The 24122-nt window shown below is 37.8% G+C and overlaps 2 protein-coding genes across 6 annotated transcripts in view; both read right to left on the bottom strand.

Moving 5' to 3' along the window:
• The window catches only part of USP15 (ubiquitin specific peptidase 15), an 82956-nt gene that overhangs the window by 41462 nt on the left and 17372 nt on the right, over positions 1-24122 (bottom strand). For 2 of the 5 annotated variants that reach the window (XM_089524222.1, XM_089524221.1), the window contains exons 4-6: positions 23151-23277; positions 22091-22236; positions 13787-13848 (exon numbers count right to left, since the gene is read on the bottom strand). In XM_089524222.1, the coding sequence (XP_089380348.1) occupies positions 13787-13848; positions 22091-22236; positions 23151-23277 (335 nt within the window). Of the gene's footprint in view, positions 1-13786; positions 13849-18375; positions 18396-22090; positions 22237-23150; positions 23278-23730; positions 23812-24122 lie in introns of those variants that run through there. The other 3 variants (XM_089524228.1, XM_089524227.1, XM_089524223.1) reach the window with 2 other exon arrangements.
• On the bottom strand, positions 56-9700 carry LOC149312226 (uncharacterized). The gene is made up of 2 exons (XM_089524229.1): positions 5111-9700; positions 56-130 (listed from the first exon to the last, which is right to left on the bottom strand). Exon 1 carries the CDS (start codon positions 6169-6171, stop codon positions 5125-5127), a length of 1047 nt encoding a protein of 348 aa, XP_089380355.1. The 5' UTR covers positions 6172-9700; the 3' UTR covers positions 56-130; positions 5111-5124.

Consider the following 24122-nt stretch of genomic DNA (forward strand, 5'->3'; position numbering starts at 1 on the left):
GACCACAACAAATAAACAAATTCTTTATACACTGTATCTTTGGTGACGTCTTCTTCCATTTTTTACCTCCTCTCTTCTTAAAAGAATAAACAATCCTGGCGTTGCTTTTCTGATTTTCATTGATTCTTGCCTATAGATAATACACAATTTAAACCAATACCAAATAAGTAAACCCAGCCTGTATGAAAACACAAAAATTCCAATAAAGAAATGCTAACTGAAATTGTATATTGCTTTTTTTTTCCTTCACAGATATCAGACCACCTAACCGTGTTTAAATCCTAGAGATCCCTTATCTTTATTCACAATTCCATGAAGCCTTATTTTTACATTTAAATAGTCCAATTTAACAGATTTGTGTCTAAATCCCACCTTGCTTGCAGGAATACCATCACTTGTGTCCATTCCTTATCCATTTTTTCTTTCCTTTTATTATCCAACTTATATGAAAGCAAGTCCATTTGCCTAATATTCATTAGTTGACCTAGCCATTCCTCAATTTGTATCTTACTTTCGTCTTTCCAATGTTTAGCTACTACTGTTCTCGCCAGTGTAACCATATACAGTAAAATTTTCCACACCCATCTTTCATCCTCCGTATTTAAAAAATAAGTCATATTCAAAAGATAAATTTCTGGTTTTTTCTTAAAACTAATTCCTAATATTTTTTGTATCACATCATGCACTTCATTCCAGTACAATGGTGCCTCGGGTTACGAAATTAATTCGTTCCGCTGTCAATTTCGTAACCCGAAAGGCTTTCGCAAGCCGAATTCCCATAGGCGCTAATGGGGAAAAGCCGCGATTCCGTGTGAAATCGCGCAGAAAAGCACCAAAAGTTTTTTCGTAACCCGAAAAAACTTTCTTAACCCGGAACAATAATTTCCTATGGGTTTTTTTCGTATCCTGAAAATTTCGTAACCTGGGTATTTCGTATCCCGAGGTACCACTGTATTCCTTAATTTTCCCACATTTCCACCACATATGGACTGTTGTACCTTTCTCTTTATGGCATCTCCAGCAGCTATCCGACTCTTTGGCCTGTTACAGACAGCCAAAATAAAACTGCTTCGAGTCACAGTGGAGGTATGGTGTTTCAATGATGCATGCGTCCTGAGAGTCCAGAAGTCACACCAAAGCCATGCTCCAGCCCTAAGGACTGGAGTGTGGCTTTGGTGTGGCTTCTGGACTCTTAGGATGCATACATCATTGAAACACCATAGCTCCACTGTGACTCGAAGCAGCTTTATTTTGGCTGTCTGTAACAGGCCTTTATTAAACATCTTCTTGAGTCTGGCTGGGGTGTAATACCACCTGTTACTAACTTCCAAGAAATTCTCTTTTAAATTCTGGCTACAGGTAAACGATTTTGTTCTCTTCCAAGCTAATTCCCAAGCGTCCAGTGGTATTCCTCTACCGAAATCCTTCGCCCACTCTACCATAAATTGTTTGATCGGTTCTTTTTCATACTCCAGTTCTCTGAATAGGTTATAATATTTAGAAATCTTCCCACTACTGTCATCAAAGATTATTTTGTCTAACTCAGTCAGCTTTAGTTCCAAACCTGGATTTTTACTATCTTCTAGAAATCTTCTCTTTATCTGATAGTATGTATACCAGTTTACATTTATACCCTCAACTATCATTTCCTCTCTAGTTTTTATTCGCAGGTTTTTAGTTTGCATGGTTTTTATTAACTCCTCATATCTTATCCATTCTGTTCCTACATCCCACCTATTCGCATACGCTTCTTGCGTAGACACCCAGCCAGGAATCCTGAGATAAAATTTATCATGTACAATCTTCCAAACTTCCAATAAAGCTTTCCTGATGGGGTTATTTGCGAAAGCTTTATGCACATCTGCTTTCCTGTACCATAGGTAGCCGTGCCAGCCGTACCTTAGATCTTCCCCTTCTATATTTAATATATATCTGTCCTTTAATTTTATCCAATCTTCCACCCACGTCATTATGCAAGCCCATCTGTATGTTTTGAAATCTGGTAATGCACAACCTCCTCTTAGCTTACTTTCTTTTAAATTATTCCATCTGATTCTTGCCTTGCCCCCTTTCCATACAAATTTCCTCATATCCCTATTCCACTGTTCCATTATTTTATTACTAATATTTATTGGGAGATTAGAGAATAAAAATATTAGCTTCGGGAGAATGGACATCTTAACCACATTTATTCTGCCAAGAAGGGATATTTTTAAATTAGCCCAGTTTTCCATCTTCTTTTTCAGATTATTCCAAGTCATTTTATAATTATTCTCATAAAGATTCGTGTTGTTATTAGAAATAATTATACCCAGGTATTTCACTTTATTTATTACTTCGCAGCCCGTTTTTCCTTTCAAAGCCTCCTTCTCCTACTTCCTTAAATTTTTAGGAATAATTACCGATTTCCCTTTATTTATTTTAAAGCCTGACATCTTCCCAAACATATTCAATTCAGCCCATAATGCTTCAATGTTGTTTTTTGGGTCCTCCACTATTAATACCAGGTCATCGGCATATGCTTGTAGTTTATACTCTATTCCTTTCACTTTAAGGCCTTTGATTTTCGGATTCTTTCTAACATTATTTAACAGAAATTCTAATAAAAATATAAACAACAATGGAGACAGCGGGCAGCCTTGTCTTGTTCCCCTTGCTATCTCAAATTCTTGTGTTAACTCTCCATTTATGACTATTCGGGCCGATTGTCTCTTATATATTTCCTGTATGCTTTTAACAAAATTTTCCCCTGTATCCATTATCCCAAGTAGTTTTAACATAAAATTCCGACTAATACAATCAAAGGCTTTTTCCGCATCAACAAAAATTATTGCAGCCTTCCTCTCATTGTGTCTATTATAGTAATCTAGTACATTTATTATATTTCTAATATTATTTTTTATTTTCCTTCCGGGCAGAAAGCCGTTTTGGTCCTTTTTTATTATTTCCACTAGAATTTCCTTTAATCTTTTAGCCATAACATGTGCATATATTTTATAGTCATTATTCATCAGTGCAATTGGTCTGTAATTACTCCTGAGTTGTTCATCTTTGCCCTCCTTAGGAATCAGGGTAAGGATTGTCCTACCCCATGACTCAGGCTTCCCTTCCATGTGAATTAAATTAAATACCTTATGTAAAGCACCCAGCAGTTCTACTATAAATGTTTTATAATATTTAGCTGTCAGTCCATCTTCCCCTGGGGCTTTCAAATTTTTGAGGTTCCCAATGGCCTCCCTTATTTCTTCAGTTGTGATCTCCGCATTTAGCTTTCCTTTTTGTTCCATGTTTAATTTAATTTCATTATACTGCTTAATTTTTGATTCCAACCACTCCACATTTTGTCCCTCATCTCTTGCTACAAAAAGGTCCTTATAGAATGTTACAAAACTATCTTTTATCTTCTTCTGCTCTGTCACTATACTATTGTTTATCCTAATTTTTGTGATCATTTTCTTCTCCTGTTCTTGTTTCAATTTATACGCTAACCATTTACTTATTTTATTCGCATTTTCAAAATGGGTCTGTCTCATCCTTTTAAGTTTAAGCGCTAACTCCTCCATCCTTTTATTTTCCAGCTGTTTTCTTAACAGTCTTATTTCCTTTTCTAATTTTATAATATCCCTTTTAGACTGGTGTTGTTGTAACTCCTGTTCTTTCCATCTAAGCTCTTTTCTCATCTTCTCTTCGAAAGGTCTTTCCCTTTTTGTTATTTCTGCCATCTTCTGTATAAATAGACCTCTAACATATGCTTTACTTGTGTCCCAGACCACCTTCATTTTGCTTTCCCTGTCACTGTTTTCTTTAAAAAAAAATTTAGTTCCTTCTTAATCTCGTTCACCAAGTCCTCATTTTCCAAAATCCAATCATTTAATCTCCATCCTCTCCTACCCCTCTGTGCCGTACTCAGTTCCAGTTCAATCATATTGTGATCCGACAGATCCCTAGGCCAAATTTCCATTTTTTTATACCTTGTAATTACCCTTTTAGAAACCAAAAACATATCCAGTCTGGAATGAGATTTATGCACTTCTGAAAAAAACATAAATCCAGCTTTTTTACCGTTACAGTATGACCAAACATCTACCAAATTTATTTCATCCATCAATCTAAAAAAGTTTTGGGGTAATTTCCCCTGCACCTTTCTTTGTAGTCTTTTTTTTGAGAGCCTATCACTTTTTGGGTTCAATACCCCATTAAAGTCCCCAGTCAGGATTATGTTGTCCCCTGCTATATTCCTCATTTCTTCCAATAATTTCCCATAGAAATCATTCTTTCTTTCTAATGGTCCATACACATTCCAAATTATATATTTCACCTCATCTATAATCACCTCCACACATAACCACCTCCCGTCATTGTCTTTTTTAATAATAATAATAATAATAATAATAATAATAATAATAATACGTTTTATTTATAGACCGCTATTCCGCAATGATCATAGCGGTGTACAGTGAAAATTGAATACAATACAAATACAATGTGACAATTAAAGCAGGGAGAAGTCTCGTCCTTCAGACAGTCCCTGATGTTGCTGGGTCTGCCTGATGGCTCCCTCTGAGGCCGAGATGACAGTTGAGGAGGGAGGGGCCTCTTCCTTCAGGCAGTCCAAGATGTTGCTGGGTCTGCCTGATGGCTCCCTCTGAGGCCGAGATGACAGTTGAGGAGGGAGGGGCCTCTTCCTTCAGGCAGTCCAAGATGTTGCTGGGTCTGCCTGATGGCTCCCTCTGAGGCCGAGATGACAGGTTTTTTATTAGCTTTGCTTCATATTTTTTATTTATAAACATCGCAACACCCCTCTTTCTTTTGTTAATAGTTGCACTAAATAGCGTTCCCAAGTTGGGGTTCCTTAAGTACTTTATATCTCCGTCCTTCATTTTAATTTCTTGTAGGCATATAACATCAAAAATTTTTTTCCCTAAATAATGCATCAGATGCCTCCTTTTTTTCTCCTGGCTTATACCTTTTATGTTCCATGAGATTATTTTAGGACCCATTTTAATTCCTTTAGCCCAGGTATCAGTTACAGTAGGTTAGTGACAGGAGAAACAAAAATTTGCAGCAAACACCCACAATTATTTGTTATATTATGTACAATTTGTCTTACCCTCACTTATTTCTTTATTTCTTTATTTGACCTTCTCTCGCACTTTCTTCTCCTTCCGTTCTTATTTCTCCTTGCTCATCCACAATTGATACTTTAATTTCTGGATTTGTTTTCCCTCCTTGTGGCTTTTTAGTGTATCTTTCCTCCCTTCTACCTCTATCGTCCTCTTCTATGTTCCTCTCTCCTTCTTCTCTTCTATATTTTTCACTTACCCTCTCTTCTTGTTCTCTATTATCTTTACTCAGCCTTTCATAAAAATTTTTTGCCTGTTCAATCGAGTTGATTTTATATCTCTTTTGCCGGTAATTAAATAGTACCCCCTCTATCTTATCCCACCTATACGGGATTTCACACTTCTGCAATAATGCAGTCAAGAATTTATATTCTTGACGCTTCCTAATTATCTGTAAAGGCAGCAGATCTTTATATATCTCCACTATTTGGTCATCTACTATCAGCTTCTTTTCATAGTTTCGCTGTAAAACCATCTCTCTCATTCTCAAACTGGTAAAACATACCGTAATATCTCTGTCTAATTTTCTCTCCTGTGCCACTCTGGAATTAACTCTGAAGATTTTATCCACCTGTGCCTCCATTAAATCATCATCAATATCAATATACTTAGCAAGGATTGGGATAACTCTGGCATATAATTGCTCATGCTGTTCTTCCTTTAGTCCTCTGATTTTAATTGCCCTCTGTCTATACAGGACTTCTTGCAACAGGCTATTTTGTTGTTCCCTCACCTGCGTTCTTTCTAGGTCCTCGACCTTTTTTTCTAAGTTCTCCGTTCTCTCTACTACTTCCTCCACTTCTAGCCTTATTCCAGAGATTTCTTTTGACACATTATCCAACTTTCTCCCTAGTCCATCTAATATTTTTTGAACTTCTTCCCTTGATTTCTGTATTTCTTCCCTAATCTCGTTCCTACTTTCCTTAGCCTCGTCCCTGATCTCTTTTTTAAAATTTTTCTTAAATTCTCTTAGTTCCTGCAGTATAATACTGCTAACATCCTGTTGCCCTGCTGAGCCCCGTCTCGCCGTCATACTCCTTGTTTGCATCCAAGGTTATCCAGAGTTATCTATGTTTCTGCAAGTTTAACTAATACTTAGCAATTTTAGTTTCACACAGCTATCAATATCAATCCGTTCCAAAAACTTCAGCTAATAACCCATAACATCAGAGTATCTACTGAATTATACAAATATTAGTTTAACAGCAGTTCTTTAACACTCTAATTGTATTTATGTTCAAAGCTTAGTCTTGTCCTGATTTATTTTCTTCGTTTGCCCTCACTTCAATAAATCTTCAGGAAATCTCTTCCCTGCCACACAGAGGTTAATAGCTTGTTAACACTGCGTTCCGTTCTGTTCAGCAGATCCAATGCTTGTCTCCCAGCTTGGTTATAATTCTGTTGTATCAGTAGGTTGTAAGTTCCAATATAAAGTTCATATATGTTGCAAAAGACAGGCAAACCTTGTTACTTTATGCTAAGAAAGAAAAATAAACATTTGAGTTTCCAATCCTTACAGCTGCAATCACTTCTCTCTCTTTCTTTCTCTCTTTTCCCCTCCGTTATCACTTTCAGCTGTTGTAATTAGATCCGCCTTCCCTCCTGTAGCTTTTACAATGAGTCTCCAGAGTGTAGAAATTATGCCAATAAAATAAAATAAATTCTCCAACAAAAGATACTTGTTTATGTCTACTCCCTTATTTTCAAAGAGTTTTCTTCCAGCCTTCTGTCCCGGCAAATAAAGGGTTTAAGTATTATATGCAAAGTCTTATCCTTTTGCTCTATTAAGAAAGGGTTCCTCACCAGGTAAACAGCGAAGATAAAGTCCTCAAAATTCCATTTTCCTTTGAAAATTTCCACACTTATATTTCTAATAAGACTTATACACCGTTGAAATTACTCTGTCAGCCTAAAGTTCCACGACAGTAGCCAAAAGGTAAATGGCATTCCAAAAAGCGAATTAAAAATAACAGTGTCCTGGTGTTTATTCCATAGTTTGATCTCAGAAAAAACTTTTTGCGACTCACAGTTCTCTTCTCTGCCGCTTTTTAAATATGAAGGCTCTGCTCAGAATAATAATGCGCCCAGGAAAAAATATTCCTAGCTTCTTTTCATATCTTCAAACAAAGAAAAATTCCACCACGTCGGCCGATGCCTTACGGCGACAGTAGCAGCAACGAATGCCCCACGACTCCTTTCCCTTCCCCTTTCAATTTTCCCGACAGGGTCTGTCTCCAGTAGGGAGGGTTAGGGTCTCCGACAGGCCTCGTAACTCAAACCTAACTCGGCTTGAGATATCCATCTATTAATGGGCTTGCTGCAACTGCAAACAAAGTTGGCGGTGCGGAGCCTTCGTCTCGCACCACCGGGCGCCTTCACAGCGGAACCGGATTTTTGTTTCAATATTAGCTACTCTTCCCAACAGCAGTGCAAATTATCTACACATTCACGTAGAAAAATTAGCACTGTGTTAAATGGAAATGACTATCAGATAAGAATGTACAGGATTGCAAAGTCATTAGGCTAATGAAATTGAGACATCTGGGAAAAACCAAGATGTCTGAGCACATGCTCACACATCTTTGTTCATTAACTCTTCATGTATGTTTGCACCCTGGTGTATTATTTTGCATCTTGCTCTCATTGGTACATTCCAAAGTCTAGTGGGGGAGAGGTACTCTTAAGTGTGAAGTATGCCCACTTCTTGTAGAGTTTATAATCAGGATCTATTCTGGGTTGAAAGGGGGCAACCTCAAGTATTTGTTGCTATATTTCCTACCATTCCAAATATCAGGAGTGTGTGGGGATTACACACCTGCTAAGAAGTGGCTATTTGGTTTTTAAAACTAAATCAAACATACAATCCCAAGTAGTGTGACCAACATCATACCCAATTTGGCCACGTTTACCAAGTGTTTGCTACTGTCAGGCACAAAGTTGTCAACTCAGTCTTTTACCTGGAGATGCAGTGATGAAGCTGGCATCTTCTGAATGCAATGTACAGTATGTTTTTCATCACCGAGCTATGACCCTCCTCTAGAGATACTTAATCTGTTTTATGGTTATTAAAAGGTTGGGACATGTAGACTAGCAGGAACATTAGGACATACAATAATAGAAGGTATTTGAGAAAATCACCACTCTCTAAAATCTGGATTAGTTTAATAAATGTTCTGATGTAAATGCAACATGCTTTCTACAGCACTATGGGTGTGCGTTTAGCTTGTCTCAAATGTTTCTTAATAGCAAATTTTATGGAATTCAAAATCATGACAGTTATAGTGGCACTGCCCTAGCACCATGTTGGCTAACCTATGGCACGCATGCCAGAAGTCGCACAAATCATGTCGGCATGGCAATGGAAGGGGTGGGGGGGGGCACACATGTGCGCACAGCCCTGTTCTGTGTCTCACCCTAGTTTGCCCCAGGACAATGGAGCCACAAGGAGCTGACTGGCAGTGCTGGCGTTCCAGCTGGAAGTCCCAGCCCTTCTAGCCAATCAGGAGAACATCCTTTCCCAGCTAAGCACTGGTGTAGCAGGAAAGGGGAGCCCCCCTTCTCTCCCTTCCTGCCTTTTTCTCCTGGAGGACCTTTCTGGGACTCTCTGACCAAGGTGGCTCCTCAGGGGTCTTGGCTGCTGGGGATGTCCAAGCCCCTGTCAAGCAGCGGCGGCAGTCCTGAGGCAAGCCTCTCCCGTGGCTTCCTTGGCAAAGACTGGGAGAGAGAGGGGGTTTGTCTTTGCCTCCCTAAGACTGAGAGAGTGTCATTTGGTGCCCAAGGCCTCAGTGGCCAAGCAGGGATTCGAACTGTCATCCCCAGAGCCCAAGGCTGGCTCCCTTCTCAGCCCCCTCTTGCTTCCTTCAGGGCACGATCTGGGGGGGTGGTTCTCTGCAGCTCCCCTGGGAGTGGGATGGGGCCCAGTGGGGCTCCTCTGTGGGGAAAGGGGCTTTGGCTCAGCCTGCCTGGGCCCCAGCCCCTGTTCCTTCAGAGCAACGTAACGTAACTCCTTGTTTCCAACTTACAGCATCCTTAGGGTGAACCTATTCTAGAGTTTTCTTGGCAAGATTGATTCAGAGGGGATGTTTGCTATTACCTTCCCCTAAAACAGAGAGTGTGACCTGCCTAAGTGGGTTTTATGACCTGATGCTGAGAGAGTGTGACTTGGGGTGTATGTGGTGCCTTCAAGTTGTTCCTGGAGACCCTAAAGAGAAACTATCATGGTTTCCTCGCAAGATTTAGTATTGGTAGGAAATGGGCATGGAGGTAAGTTTTAAAACCTGGTGGGTGGGAAGTGCTGTAGACACCGCTGCCAGAAGGGAGGCTTGCAACTTGGGTATGAATTCAGAGAATAAGCCCTATTAGTTTGGAACATCAGTATACACAGGATGTTCTATGGAAGACACTTGAGGAAAATAAATGATAAAAAACCCACTCCTATAAATTTAAGCTTCTTAGCCATGCTACAAATGGAGGATATTCAAAGAAAACGGAGGACCTCACCAAATAACAGCTAAAAACCCTCCTAGAAATGTCAATTCATGCTTCTTAGCCATGCTCAAAATAGAGGAGATTAATATTTATATAAGTGGCTTTTTTGTTTTGTTTTGAGCTTTTATTTGGTCACATCCTCCCCTAGGGAGGAGGGAAGGAGAATGTCTGAGTGACATGGGGGGGGGGCAGATGGGCAAGAAGCTTGAAGTCTCCCCTTCCGAAGACAGATTGGGGCTGCAGCAAACACACACTGCGGTTCCAATCTGCCTTCAAGCTGGCCAAAAAAGGAGCGGCAAAAATCTGTTCATTTTTCAGCTGGCAAAAAAGCTGCCTTTTACTGCTGCGCCATGGCCCCATGGCAGTTTCAAGCCACTCCAGCTGTGTGTAAATGCTGTTCCATTCTACGCCTTGAAGCTGCCCACGTCTGGACAGTCACTCAATCTCTGGGCAGCTTAATGACATGTGGCGTCTTAACGCTGTGTTCCGAAACTGCCCTGATGGCAGCATAAAAGAGTCATCTGTTTGGACCCTTAGTCTCAATCGATTGAATGAATGAACAATTTGGCACAAAGTATGTTATAAGAATGTAACATTCTAACAAATGCATTGCAATAACAAAACTAACTATATGAAAATCAGTGTACAATTTTCAATTTAGAAGTAATAGCAGAAAAAGACAACTTCTTAGAGATTAAATCTGAATTAAATGCTCTGGGCTGTAGAAACAACAGTTTGACTGAAATACCATTTTCATCTAGACTAATACTAAGGTAACTGTAAAGGTAGTCCCTTGACATGAATGTCTTCTAGCAACCAACTGTAGGGGGTGGTGCTCATCTCCATTTCTAAGCTGAAGAGCCATCGTTGTCTGCTCTGGCAGTCATGTGGCCAGCATGACTCCACCTTCGCAGAAGTGGTACCTATTTATCTACCTGCATTTGCATGCTTTCGAACTGCTAGGTTGGCAAAAGCAGGGACTAGTAATTAATAATTCATTTGTTTATTTATATACCGCTATTCCAAAGATCATAGTGGTGAACAGCAAGTAAGCTAATTAGCAAGTAAGCTGATTTGCCCCCAACAGTCTGGGTACTCATTTTAGCGACCTCGGAAGGATGCAAGCCTGAGTCGAGCTTGGGCCCTTTTGCTGGTCTTGAACTCGCAACCTTGTGGTTTTGAGTGAATGGCTGCAGTACAGGCATTTAACCACTGCGCCACCAGGGCTCCTGTGACAGAAGCTCACCCCATCATGCAGCACCCAGGCCTCAAACTACCAATCTGCCGATCTTGCAATCAACACAGTCAGCATCTTAACCACTTGAGCCACTGTATTCAGAGTAATACTCTAAACTATGAAATCATAGTAACAAGCAAAATAATCTACTGCATTCTATTACTTAAGAAGTGTTGTGTGCATGTGTGTAGTTTATTTAATTATATATCTAAATAGTTGTGTTCTCTACCTTTTACTCAATTTGAATGATTGTATGGTGGAAATTCCTTGTTGAAATAAAAAAACTATGGAAAGATGGAGTCACCTTTGTCAGCCAGAGAGATGGTTTTTGAAATAAAGGCTTGGAGTTTAGAAAAACTAGAGCAAAGGAATAATGAGTGCATCTTGACCTGGATGGAAGCTGGCACCAGTAAAAAGACATAACATAAACTACTGAGATAAGGATACATTGTTGATGTTCAGAAGCAAGGTTAGGAGGAAAGCTACTAAATTCCTAAAGGAGGGGGTAAGGAGTGATGATGCAGTTTTAATGTATGCATGTATTTCTGTTCTGATTGTAAGAATTCTGTATGTTTAAATTGTAATTAGCCAATCAGGTGTATTGAAGAAGCTTCTTTGTCTTGAATAATATAAAAAGAGCCATTTTGTCTTGTTCGGGGTCTCAGCTTTTTGGAACTTGAATTCCACTGAGTTCATTGTTTTCCTTTGTCGACAATTGGAAATAAACTTATGGATTTTCAATTACTAGGTCCTCTTGCCAATTCTATTGCTCTGTCAGTCCTAGAAATTTAAGTTTCCTGAAATTTCTGTTACAATTGCAATGTGTTTTTAGGGTCTGTTCTCTTTAACTTTAATCACACTAAGGCCCTAAAGAGTGGTGTGTGGCTGCACTGCCGCCAATCGCACCAGGGCCGTGGCAATCACAAGTGCTGGCCCCAATCTGGGCTACCTCTGTGGTCCTGGAGTGGGCTACCGGAAAGAGACGATGCTATCTGCTCCTTCTTGGCCCGATTCTTTCTGGATGGTATGGCATCAGCACAGCTTCCGGCCACATTCGGGACATGTCATCTGAACGTTATGCCCTGAATGCAGCCAGAATCCATGTCATTTGGCCTGTGTGTTTTGGGCCCAACAGAATGATCTATAAAATTGTACTTTGAAAACATATGTATAATCTAATTGGACATTTTTTTCACTACACCACCAATACTATTTTTTTCTTAGATATAAGCCTTTACACTTTTCACATTTAGCAACAATGGGATTTTACTACATAATACATGTATAAGTTTTACAAAATATTTTAATAACACTTCAGAAAACACTCTCCACATGTGGGTGTATTTTATAACCACATTTTCATTCATACTTAGCAGAACTTCAGGCCTGTTTACTCATTTTTGAGATGTGACAAAATGGATAAAACAGCCAGCTTCATGCACTCTTGAAAAATCCCAGTTACACTGAATATACCCAGTAAAGTAATGTTCAAACCACAGGTTGAAAAGCAATTGCCTAAAATAAGCCTGATGGCTATCCTGCATTAAGAGTTAGTAGGGGGACCTGACCTTCCTTAAACTTCTAAACGTCTCTTTAGATTTGCTACAACTACAGACCATCAAATTGTACTGGGCTATTTGGATCACTTCAGACTTACAGCCAGCTTCATACCAGTTCCACTCCTACATGGGAAGCTAATATTAAGGGAATCAATGGATGCCAGCTGCAATTTGACCTATGAGTTAACCAAAGATCTAGTTTTTGCTGCTTTTCAGTACCTCTATGCAACTTCCAAGAAAGGTAATTTGATGCATATATCAAAATGAAGTTTACTCCCAACTATAATTTTAATTTTCATTGTATGTAAGAGTGGCAGCCACTTTCTCATGCGAGTTCCTGGCTGCTGTTAGAGATCAGAGATAATAATCTAAAATCTCTGATAACAATCTAAAGTTCTCTAGAGATGATGGGGACAGCAATTTTACCTTTAGCGGGTGAGAATCAGATGCCCCCAAAGGAAATATATGGAGTCTGCAGGTTCATCCTGACCCTTCCTGATTAATGTTCCAGAGTCAAGAGAGACTACAAGCATGTTGTCCCACATGATTGATGTGTCAGCGAAGTCCAAATTTATTAACAAAGATGGAACCACTGTACTCATTCATTGCTTGTTAATTTCTCATCTAAACTGTACCAGTGTGCGCTATGGGGGACATAGTCTAGGTACTGAAGGTCTCTAAAATTTGGAGAAGCCTTGCTTTCTGTTTTCAGTCTTCTACCCAAATAAAGTCAGTAAGGGTGATGAAATAAGCCTTCCTCAATGTGTCACCTTAATTATAGAATATTCTTCTTAAAGACACCTTGTTTGCCACCTATTTAAATACAGTTAAAAGAAAATTTATTTTTATTTTTAAAGCTGATAGGTAAGTAGACAGTGCTTGTGTGAGTTTAATATTTATAGAGATAGGCTACAAATCTGTAATATTTCTTCGCATGCCCACAGATAAGGAACACTACTAACAAGTACGATAAATATATTACAGGATAAGTCTTATTCACCCCTATCACTGCAAGTCAGAAGATAGAAACACAACCAATAATCATAATGCAACAAGAAAGTCACAAGGAATAACATTAAGTCATGGTTACTGGTTAAATATCTCAAAATACAAGAATATTTTAGAATACCGCACAAATTTCCTAATATTACAATAATAATAAAGCTTTAGTTCCACAGAAATTAATACTATTCAACAAAGCTCAACTGTTTTCAGTGAAATAAAGCTGTCTATGCTTGATTATGCTGTCAGCTTTTGCAACAAACAACGTACAGTTAAAAACACAGACGTGGGGTTTGCAAAATGACAGAGAAAAATTGGACAAGGGTAATTCCACTAAAACATGTTGCAGGAAACACTAGCTTGTTTTAATCACTTACTTTGGAGCTGAAGGGCCTCTTGGCCACGTTCCATCTTCATTTCTTTGTTCTATTACTAACACCTGCATGAAAAAAAAATTAAAAAGAGCAATGAACATCATCGGAGATTAGGATGACAAAATAGATTAGGGCTTTGCCAACTAGACATTACAATTTGTATCAAGAATGACCAATGTAAGATTTACACTAAGATTATTGTGTTAGCTTCAGATTTAGGCACGTGCAACTGCACTAGTGAAAGCATCTTCCCCCATGCTATGAATCTGGATCTAATATACTGCTCACTGAAATCAGCAAAAACAATTCACTTTGCTTGAATAACTCTACAGAATTGTGGCAGTAAAAAGGATCTTGAAATAAAATATACCCTAAAAAACTGAGTATTTTTGTATACTTTTGTCTCCATTAACAAAACAACTATATGTGGCAATATACATATGAAGCATGAAAAATGTAAATTTTTCATTCCTTTTCAGAATTTAAAAAAACCTGTTTCTAGGAACTCCTGTGGCTGCCCACAAACATAAAACAAAGTACTAATCAAATACTCATTTACCCATTTAATTATTCCCATTTACACACACCCATTTTGTGATTTCCACTTACTAGAATTCTTATCTCCTGAAGCAGAATTATTGTGTAGTAATGCTAGTGTATTTATCACTGCATTTCACTGATGCTGTCTGAGTACAGTCACATCAAGTTGGCCCATGCCTTAAAATGACACTTCAAATTTGAATTTACTGTACTGTAGCTGTGTGAGTGGCTGGTTGACCACAGGTTTAATCTGTTTTATGGGAGGTTATAATACAGTCTGCATAATTTTCTGGATCACTCCCTTTTCTAAGCCCTAATGTATATAGGTCAAGGGTGGGAAGAGGAAAGGAATCCCTTTAATGGTTGGAAACAACACCAGGAATTCTTCTATTCACATGTCGGTTTTGTGACATCAGGAAATACCGTCTATTTTGTCTGCTTTTTGCCCTATACACAGATCTTTATTTTATTTTGTGGTTACTAACAGATGAGCATTAATGAGAATCTCAGTCCAGTTGGCTTCTGCATATTCCAGATGGTACTGTGAGAGTTAACATCATCAAATGTAGTCAACATTTACAATCTGTTCTTTACTGTACATGAATGAACAAGAAACCACCATCATGAGAGTATGCAAGATCATTGGATCTCCAGATTTATGAATGTGCCTTCTTGATTGTCAAATTTACCAACCTAGTTAAACTATTCAAGGCATAATTCAAACTGGCTAATCTAAAGCAATGGCAAAAATATCTTGTACCCCTAAATCATCACTGCCTCAACCCCCCCCCCCCCAAATCTAGTAGCAGCTATCCAAATTAAAGTACCTCTTTCCAAGTCACTCTACAGATTTCAAGACCTGCAATGTACAATATCCTGGATGGCACTGTACTGTCTCTCTTGTCATAACGTACATAGTCTGGTGGTGCTCTTCAATTAATTTTTGCCACTAGATGGTCAAGTGACTTCACTGGTGAAGAACCTCTACTAAAGGTTTCATGTGAAATGGCAGCTATGACCCTTGGTTTTGCTCTATATAGGTCCTTGGGCTTTGCAGAAGCCAAGATCCTTAGTGAGGCTTCCTGTCATGTATATATAAACCTAGTTGTTATGTTTGGCTTTTAATACCCTATACAGTTCAAGAGAACCTGAACATATCGCACTGGTTTTTATATTCTTCTAGAAGAGACTACTGCACTGCAGACTAATAAAGCTCATTGCGTACAATCGTAAGACCTGGAAGAGACCACAAGGCCAATCCAGTCTAACCCCTGCCATGCAGGAATGTAGAATCAAAGCACCCGACAGATGGCTGTCCAGCCTCTGTTTAAAAACCTCCATAGAAGAAGGCGCCACCACAGTCTGAGGAAGTGTGTTCCACTGTCAAACAGCTCTAACTGTCAGGAAGGTCTTCCTAATGTTGAGATGGAATCTCTTTTCCTGTAGTTTGAATCCATTGCTCCAGATCCTATTCTCTGGAGCAGCCGAAAACAAGCTTGCTCTAGCCTCAATATGACACCCCTTCAAATATTTAAATAGGGTGATCATATAACCTCTGAACCTTCTCTTCCCCAGGCTAAACATAGCCAGCTCTCTAAGTCTCTCCTCATGGGGCATGCTTTCCAGACCCTTCACCATTTTGGTTGCCCTCCTTTGGACACACTCCAGCTTTTCAATACCTTTTTTGAATTGTGGTGATCAGAATTGGACACAGTATTCCAGGTGAGGCCTGACCAAAGGAGAATAGTGTAGTACTATTACTTCCCTCAACCTAGACTTTTATTGATGCAGCCTAGAATCGCATTGGCTTTCTTAGCTGCCGCATCACATTGGTGATTCATGTTCAACTTGTGGCCTACTAGGACTCCTAGATTCCTTTCAGGTGTACTCTTGTTGAGCCACATGTCCCCCATCCTATGTCTATGTATTTCATAGTACCTTACGTTTCTCCCTGTTGAAATTCATTTTGTTTGTTTGGGCCCAGTTTCCTAATCTATTAAGGTCATTTTAAGTTTTAATCCTCTCCTCAGGGGTATTAGCTACTTCTCCTCATTTGGTATCATCTACACTTTTGATAAGCATGCCCTCTATTCTTTCATCCAAGTCACTGATAAACATGTTGAATAGCACTGGGCTCAGGACTGAACCCTGTGGAACCCCACTGGTTCCTTCTCTACAAAATGAAAAGGAGCCATTACTGAATCCCCTTTGAGTTCAGCCGGTCAACCAATTACAAATCTGTCAAACAGTTGCATTGTCTAGCCACACTTTACTAGCTTGTTTGAAAGAATAACATGTAAGACCTTGTCAAAGGCCTTAATGAAATGAAGGTATGCTATATCAGCATTCCCTTCATTTACCAAGCTGGCAATTTTATCAAAAAGAGATCAGATTAGTCTGGCATGACTTGTCAGAAACCCACGTTGACTTTTTGTGTTTATGGCGTTCCCTTCTAAATGTTCATTGACCCTCTGTTTAATGATCTGTTCTAGATTCTTTCCTGGTATTGATGCCAGGCTAACAGATGGTAATTGTTGGAATCCTCTTATTTTCCCTTTTTGAAGATAGGGACAACATTTGCCCTCCTCCTCTGCTGAGACTTCTCTTCTCCTCTAGGAGTTCTCAAATATTATTGCTAGTGGCTCTGAAATGACTTCTGCCAGTTCTTTTAATACCCTTAGATGTAGTTCATCCTGTTCTGGAGACTTAAATTCATTTAGATGAACCAGATATTCCTGTACTACCTCTTTACTTATTCTGTGCTACATTTGCCCTATTGTGTCCTCTGTTCCATTTGGATGTAGTCAAGAGGGGAACCAACTCCACCATGACTTTCACCATTTAGAAGGGTTTCCCCAGTGAGATTAGGCAGGGTTTCGGTGTTTCCACTTTAACTAAGATATTTTTGCCAAATTATTTTCCTAGTTGTTCACCCAAGCATTCTTCTTCATTGCCACATTGTTAACCGTATCAGTTGCACTTGGTTTATAATTACCATTTTCTGTGTTATTTTTTTTGTAGTTACTGGTTTTACATTATCTGTTTTTATTGTGAACCACTTTGTAATTTTTCAAGCATGAAATACAACATATCAATATTCTGAGATAATAAAAACAAAAATACAACATCATCAACCAATCACAGATGGTGGAATACTCTTGCAGTCCTCTGTTTTTAAACCCCGTTAAAAGATAAACTTTTCACCCTATGTATGATTTTGGTTCATTTTGTTCACTCCTATGCCTCAACATTCAAGGGAGACCTCTAAATCCTAGTTAGGGCTTTACACACGTGGATTCTTGAGGTGAAAGCCTCATTATACAAGTTGAGTTCAGCACACATGCATTTCTAACTCTAAGTCATTGGAGGCAGCACCAAGTCATTAGAAGCAGCATCAAAAATTTTAAAATGAATAAATAAAGAATTATAGCAAAAATTCCAGTTAGAAGCCAAAACCTCAAGTTTTGGTTTCACTTAAGAGATTATCAGGATTTTAGTAATTAAATATATCATTCTGCTGAAAAATAATAATTAATAAATCATGTTGTGTCAAATACCATCAGCAGATTTTAAATATTTTTCTTCAGAATATTTTTCTTACTACAATGAATGATAAAGCATAGTGTAGATGTAACAAGCTATACAACTGCTCTGCCATTATAGACTTCCCAACCCCACCCCACCCCCCAAATGAACTTTATGTCTTGTTTTGACAACAATTAAGTATGGTTAACTCTATCCAAGATCCCTGTCAAACCAGATCTTGAAAACCTCTCCTGGACTATACATTGTAGTTGAGAGGTCAGGTCCCTTACTTCTGAAGAAATCCATGAAGGCAGTATGAGATGACTCTCTAATGAACAGACCAAACAGCCAAGATTAAACTGATTATCTTACCAACACTGGGTTGAAATCCATGGTTACCTTCCTCCAACAGAGAAAAGAAACCTTTAGATGCAACTTATTATTTCTTATCCTCTCAATTCTCATTTCTGAAAAGTACTGGGTCTGTGTAATAGTAAAAAAGAAGTTTTTAAAGTAACAAAACCAACCTGGTGCTCTTCAGGTGTTTGGGACTATAACGGTCACCATCCCTGACCATTTGTCATACTGGTTGAGAGCTGCAGCTGTAATTCAAACACCTGGAGGGGACCAGTTTGAGGATGGCTGAGATTTTCTTCTGTCCTTGAAGAAAAAGAATAGCTCAGAACTGTGAAAGTGATTTTCCTCTAATCTATATGGCCAGTTCAAGAAAATAACATTGGGAGATTCTTGCTCAGCCCCAAGGCTATCCAGCTGTGGGATGCCATACAGTTCCACCTTATCCCCCACGTTGTTTAATATCTACATGAAGCCACATGATGAAGTCACCAAGGGTTTTAGTATGAGCTGCCACCAGTATCCTGATGTTGCTGAGCTGTAGGTTCTCCTTGTTGTTGGAGTCAGCTGGGACTGTGCAGGAACTGCACCAGTGCCTGAATGCTGTAACAGGCTGGATGGGGTTAGTACATTAGAGGTGGATCCCCATTAGATGGAAGCTATGTGCACAAGTGATCCCTTGGCTTGGGAAATGACTAAGTAATGTGTTCTGGATGGATCTGAACTCTCCCTGAAGACGCAGGTACATAGTTTGGGAGTATGCCTTAGTAGATTATGTGGCCTGGTTAGCTTGGGGCCAGATTAGATTGATTTGTAAGTACAGTGTTACTTAGAACTTAGCCACAGCAGCCAATGCACTGGTAACTTCTTGATTAGACTACTGTAATGTGCCCTGTGTGGAACTTCCATTGAAGACAATTGGGCAACTGTAGCTAGTGCAAAACAGAGAAGCTAGACTTTTGACAGATGCATGAGGATTCCAGGCTGTACAGTATATAATGCCAATCTTAAAGGACACACACTGGCTCCCAATATGGTTTGGTATCTTTTCAAGATACTGGTATTGCTATTCACCAGATGATGCTCAAAGCCCTAAATAGTTTAAGACATTGCTATTTCAAGGAATGGCTTTCTCTAAATTTACTTTCTTGAACACTGAGCTCTGAAGGAGAGGCCAAGGAGTGGAGGCAAGACACTGTGTGAAAACATTAAAGAAGGCACTCTCTGCTGTTGTGTCCTGATTATGAAAAAATGCTATCTTTAGAAGCCTGATGGGCACTAATAATAATTTTGTTCAAACTTGTATATGTGTTATGGTTGCAAATAGTTATATGTCCTATTTTCACTTGTAAAATTGTTCAACATACTTTTAGTCTATTCAAATTATTCCTTATTGTTTATATTCTTAAATTGTTTAAATTGATTTTATTGCATGCTGTCCTGTGATCATATGACATACAATAAGATAGAAAGATTTAAATAAAAAAATTGTACTCTTGTCCTTTGAGAAATGATTAAAAGCAGATAAATTGTCTATATTTTACAGAGATCTTGTTAAAGCTAAAAGACATTTCAGAAACACTTCAATTTAGAAAAAAATGTAGATTATAGTTACTGACTTGAAGAATCAAAGAAATTTCTAATACAGTGTAATATTTGCAAGAATAGGGGAGGGAGTAAAGGAATCACAGCCCCAATGTTTTAAAATAAGGAACTATATACTAGTATTAATGTCAACATGTTATTTTCTCCTGTAAATAAAAAGTGCTTCTTTTTTATAACACATTTTTAAAATAATACATCTTTGAAGATTAAAGCAATTCTGGAGAAAGGTTTGGGGAGAAGAGGTCAGGATGCAATAGTGGCATTCCATTTATTGAAGCAATTCTGTTTGCCAACCACCCCCTAAATTCTGCTCTGGAGAACTAGAGAAGCCCCTGGAGCAGATAGTTGGGTGATGTGGGGGGGGGGGGGAAGAGAAAGTCCTATTACTCTATATGAAATATACTATCGTAACAGGTAGTGTGACAATGATTAAAAAAAACAGAGTACATATTTACTCAGGCAGTACATTACTCAATTTCAAGCAACCCACAAGTAAACTGATTTGGGGAGATCTGAAAATGGTAGCAGGCATTGGGGGAGAGGGAATATTCTTCAGTATTTCTCAAAATATAAAATGTATAAAATATAATGTGCAATTATCATTATTTTAGTAGAAGTCAAATTTCTTTTCTGGAGTCTTAGCCAATTCAATAAATGACAAGTATGAAAATGCCATGATTTTATTAAAGTAAGGAAAAGCACACAATGTGGTATTGGTACAGAAATTATCTTTTCAAAAAGTTCAATTCTCATTTTAAAAAAGGTTTAGGCCTTATATGTGCAAAGATATGCCTGGAAATCTGGATAACAAACCCTGAAATCTTGGGAACTTGATAGACACCTACACAGAGTTGGGGATGGAGTTTCAATTCAATACCTTTTCTGCAGTCAACTGATACATAAATTTGGTTATATGCAGTTCAAATTCAGCTGACATAATGAAAAACTGAATTTTCAGTCCAGAGTATGCATTATCGTGAACATGTGCTTTGAATAACTGTTTATTTGTATTCACTGAAATTTTATTTTTAAAGTATCCATCCACACACACCCATATACAGCTTGATATTAAATTCTTATTCCTTATACATTTTTTCTTTTCTCCTTGTCACTAATGTTTTAATGTCTTAATCAAGGACTTGGATGTTTTACAGTATATACTCAACTATAGGTCAACCTCATGTATAAGTTGAAGGCAGGTTTTCGGACCAAAGTTATAGATTTTGATATGACCCATGGATAAGTCAAGGGTAAAACCTAGGGACACCTAACAAAGGATGTAAAGCATGAAGTAAAGGAAAACAATGCCAGAGAACTTACAAAATTTCAGCAGACATAACTGTGTTCATACTAAAGGCTGCATGGATGAAAAAATGGAGGGGCTTCAGTGATTCCAGGGCACATGACACTCTTGCCTTTCACCTGGGGGTGGTTCCTTTTTTTAAATGAGAGTTAAAGTACATACCTACATTGACCCATGGATAAATAGATTTTTGGGGTCATTTTTTTAAACTAAACGTTTAGACTTATACATAAGTACATACAGCAATTTCAGTGGATTTTTAGTCTTTTCAGAGGCACCACATAAACTAAATAATAACTATACAGAATAAACCAATAGTATCCATTTCACTGATACAAATGTGCCCAGGCATCCATATTTACAAGTATTTTTCAGACTTCCAAATCAGTTGAAAGCTCGTTATAGACTGTGCATCTTCTACATGTAAACTTTCATTTGTTGCTTTTGTTTGCAACTCTGTACTTGTATTCAGCATCTGTTTTGCATCATAGAAAAGAATGGATAAAACAATCTTTTCTTTCCATACTCTTCAAAGCAAGATACAGTTTGTTAATGCTGAGGTATTGGGTAAAATTTACCACAGCCCTCTCTCAACCTCAGCCTACTGTATAATTTCACAAACTGAAAGTGCTATACTGGAATTTCAAAACACTAACAAGATAAAAGTTATTGTTCAAGAAACATAATTTTCTTGAGTTAGTAGAATTAGTTAAATTGCCTTTTCAAGTCTGGTCTATGTATTTTTGAGGAAGTAGCTAAATGTAAAGCTGACAGAAAAAGCAACTTTAACCATGTCTTAAAAATAAAAGTGCATTCCCACAACTGACCTAGGTAGTTTACTACCAACATAAGTAAGAGACTAAAAATCTCCAGGTTTTAATACTACTGTATATTATATTTGCACTGATATAAGCCTCTAGCACAAGCCAAGCTGTATCATGTATATCCAAATAACAGTATAGTTATATATTATGTCATACCTGCCCCTGATACAAGCCAGCATCCTGTATGGTGCTATCTGGTTTATTCAAAGGTTCAAATGTGTTACTCATATATTTGTTCCACAACCTGGTCTCTTTTTCATCTGGAATATTGAAGATTTTCCTTATCTCCTTTTCAATTGTGTCTATATAGGAAGAAACAAAAATAATATTTTATGGTGAATGGCATCATGTATATACTAGGAACTGATTTACATAATTATCTTGTTACAGAACCTGTTCACCTGCATGGTATAATTCAGTATATGAAAAGAACAGCTGGCAAGCAACACCAAATAATAAATGCATTTGGGCTAATTTAAATAGTGTGAATAGAGAAGTGGACAAAGTGGGTTGGATCTGACCAGTCACCTCTGTGGATGAAGTTACACATCACTTTAGCTTCACACACACAAGCCTGTGTAAAGCCAAAGATGAGTATCTTTTTTTCATGCAACTTGGAAAAGCATATATATACCAGTAATCATGGTTTAAAAGAAATTCTGGTAACCAAAACAATCCAGAGTTTGCTGTTGTTTCCTAAATTTTCTTTTAAACTTCCACGATTCCTTGTTTGCAGGTAAAACAAAGCAGGTATGGCTTAATGAAACAACCCTCAGCATGTGAGTGCAAGACTTTGCTCAGGTCTGTAAAAGCTTGTGTACCCAATGCTAAATTCTAGCTTAATGTTAATATGTTAAGGCAGCCAATGTATCAAAGATCTAACTATATATCTCAGAAAGAACATTTAGGTTCTCTGGCCTGACATCAGATTGTGATGTTTACTGATTTTCTAAGACTTTACCAAAAATAAAAATAGTTAAAAAAATCATTAAACACATTTGGAAAATGTACTACATTTACATTTTAGGCATTTTAAATTCCACTCCAAGTACAGCGGGTGGAATTTTAAATAGTTTTTTAACAAATTAATACAATAGTGAATATTGTGAAGATATCATGAAACATGTTTTATTGAAACAACAATAAAACAACAATGCTTTGAAAGGTATTACATATTTAGCAATCATAATGATAAACTATACAACAATGGCCATACCTATTGTGTCAGCTTTACTAAATCGTCGTGTAACTACATTGTTCATATTTCCATTTTCACACAATTTTAATTCTGTCAAATATACTTCTACTTTGCAGTGCTTGACAAACATACCCTGTTCAACTACCTGAAAATAAACAGATCAAACTGGTTATTGGAACAGAAAATATTTTATCCCTAAATGCATAATACAAAATCTCCAGAAGCTCAATTACTGAACTTTTATTATGGAATTTGATGATTTCTAGAACTCAGTTCTTACAATGAGTATAAAGGTCAAGGAGGATAAATCACAGTAAAATATTTTTTCCAGTTTTTTTTAAAAAAGTATTTATAATTAACTAAACATGTCAATTCTTTTGAAATATTACCAATAAACCAAACAAGAACACAGAATAAGGAAAGAAAAAGCCCACAAAGATTATACACCAGCAAAATTGCAATATAAGTTAAATGATTTTCTGAAATGGATATATTAACTGCCACCTATATCTAGGAAATATTTTTAATTTGTTCTGTCATAAATAACTAAGAATTAAGAAAAGTTGCAAATTCAAGTAAGCAGAATTTTCACATTCACCTCTTCAATATTTCCATGTGCTCTTCTATTCTGAAACTGCATAAGTCAGCCATGTAGACTGTCCTGAAAATAGCCATCAGCCTGATATGTGATACATCAGACAAATATGGTGAAGAAGGAGGTACCAAATAACTGCTAGAAGTCATGCTACAGCAATAGTTAATGAATACTCACTAAAGGGGAAAAGCATAGAAATAAACAGTAGCCAACCCTAGATTTTTAAGGAAAACATAATATATAAAAGATATATATGCAAGAATATTTTTATGGATTGCTCTAGTTGTGTTAAGGATAGCAGAGGTGAAAAGTAACACGATTCTAGTATTACTACAAAACTGAGTTACTGCTGTTGCTAAGGTTACAATCAGGACAGTGTATATATGCTATGATTA

Source organism: Sceloporus occidentalis, unplaced genomic scaffold (genome assembly GCF_023333645.1).
Source record: "Sceloporus occidentalis isolate IW3139 unplaced genomic scaffold, rSceOcc1.0.p SCAF_5, whole genome shotgun sequence".
NCBI classification, from domain to species: Eukaryota; Metazoa; Chordata; class Lepidosauria; order Squamata; family Phrynosomatidae; genus Sceloporus; species Sceloporus occidentalis.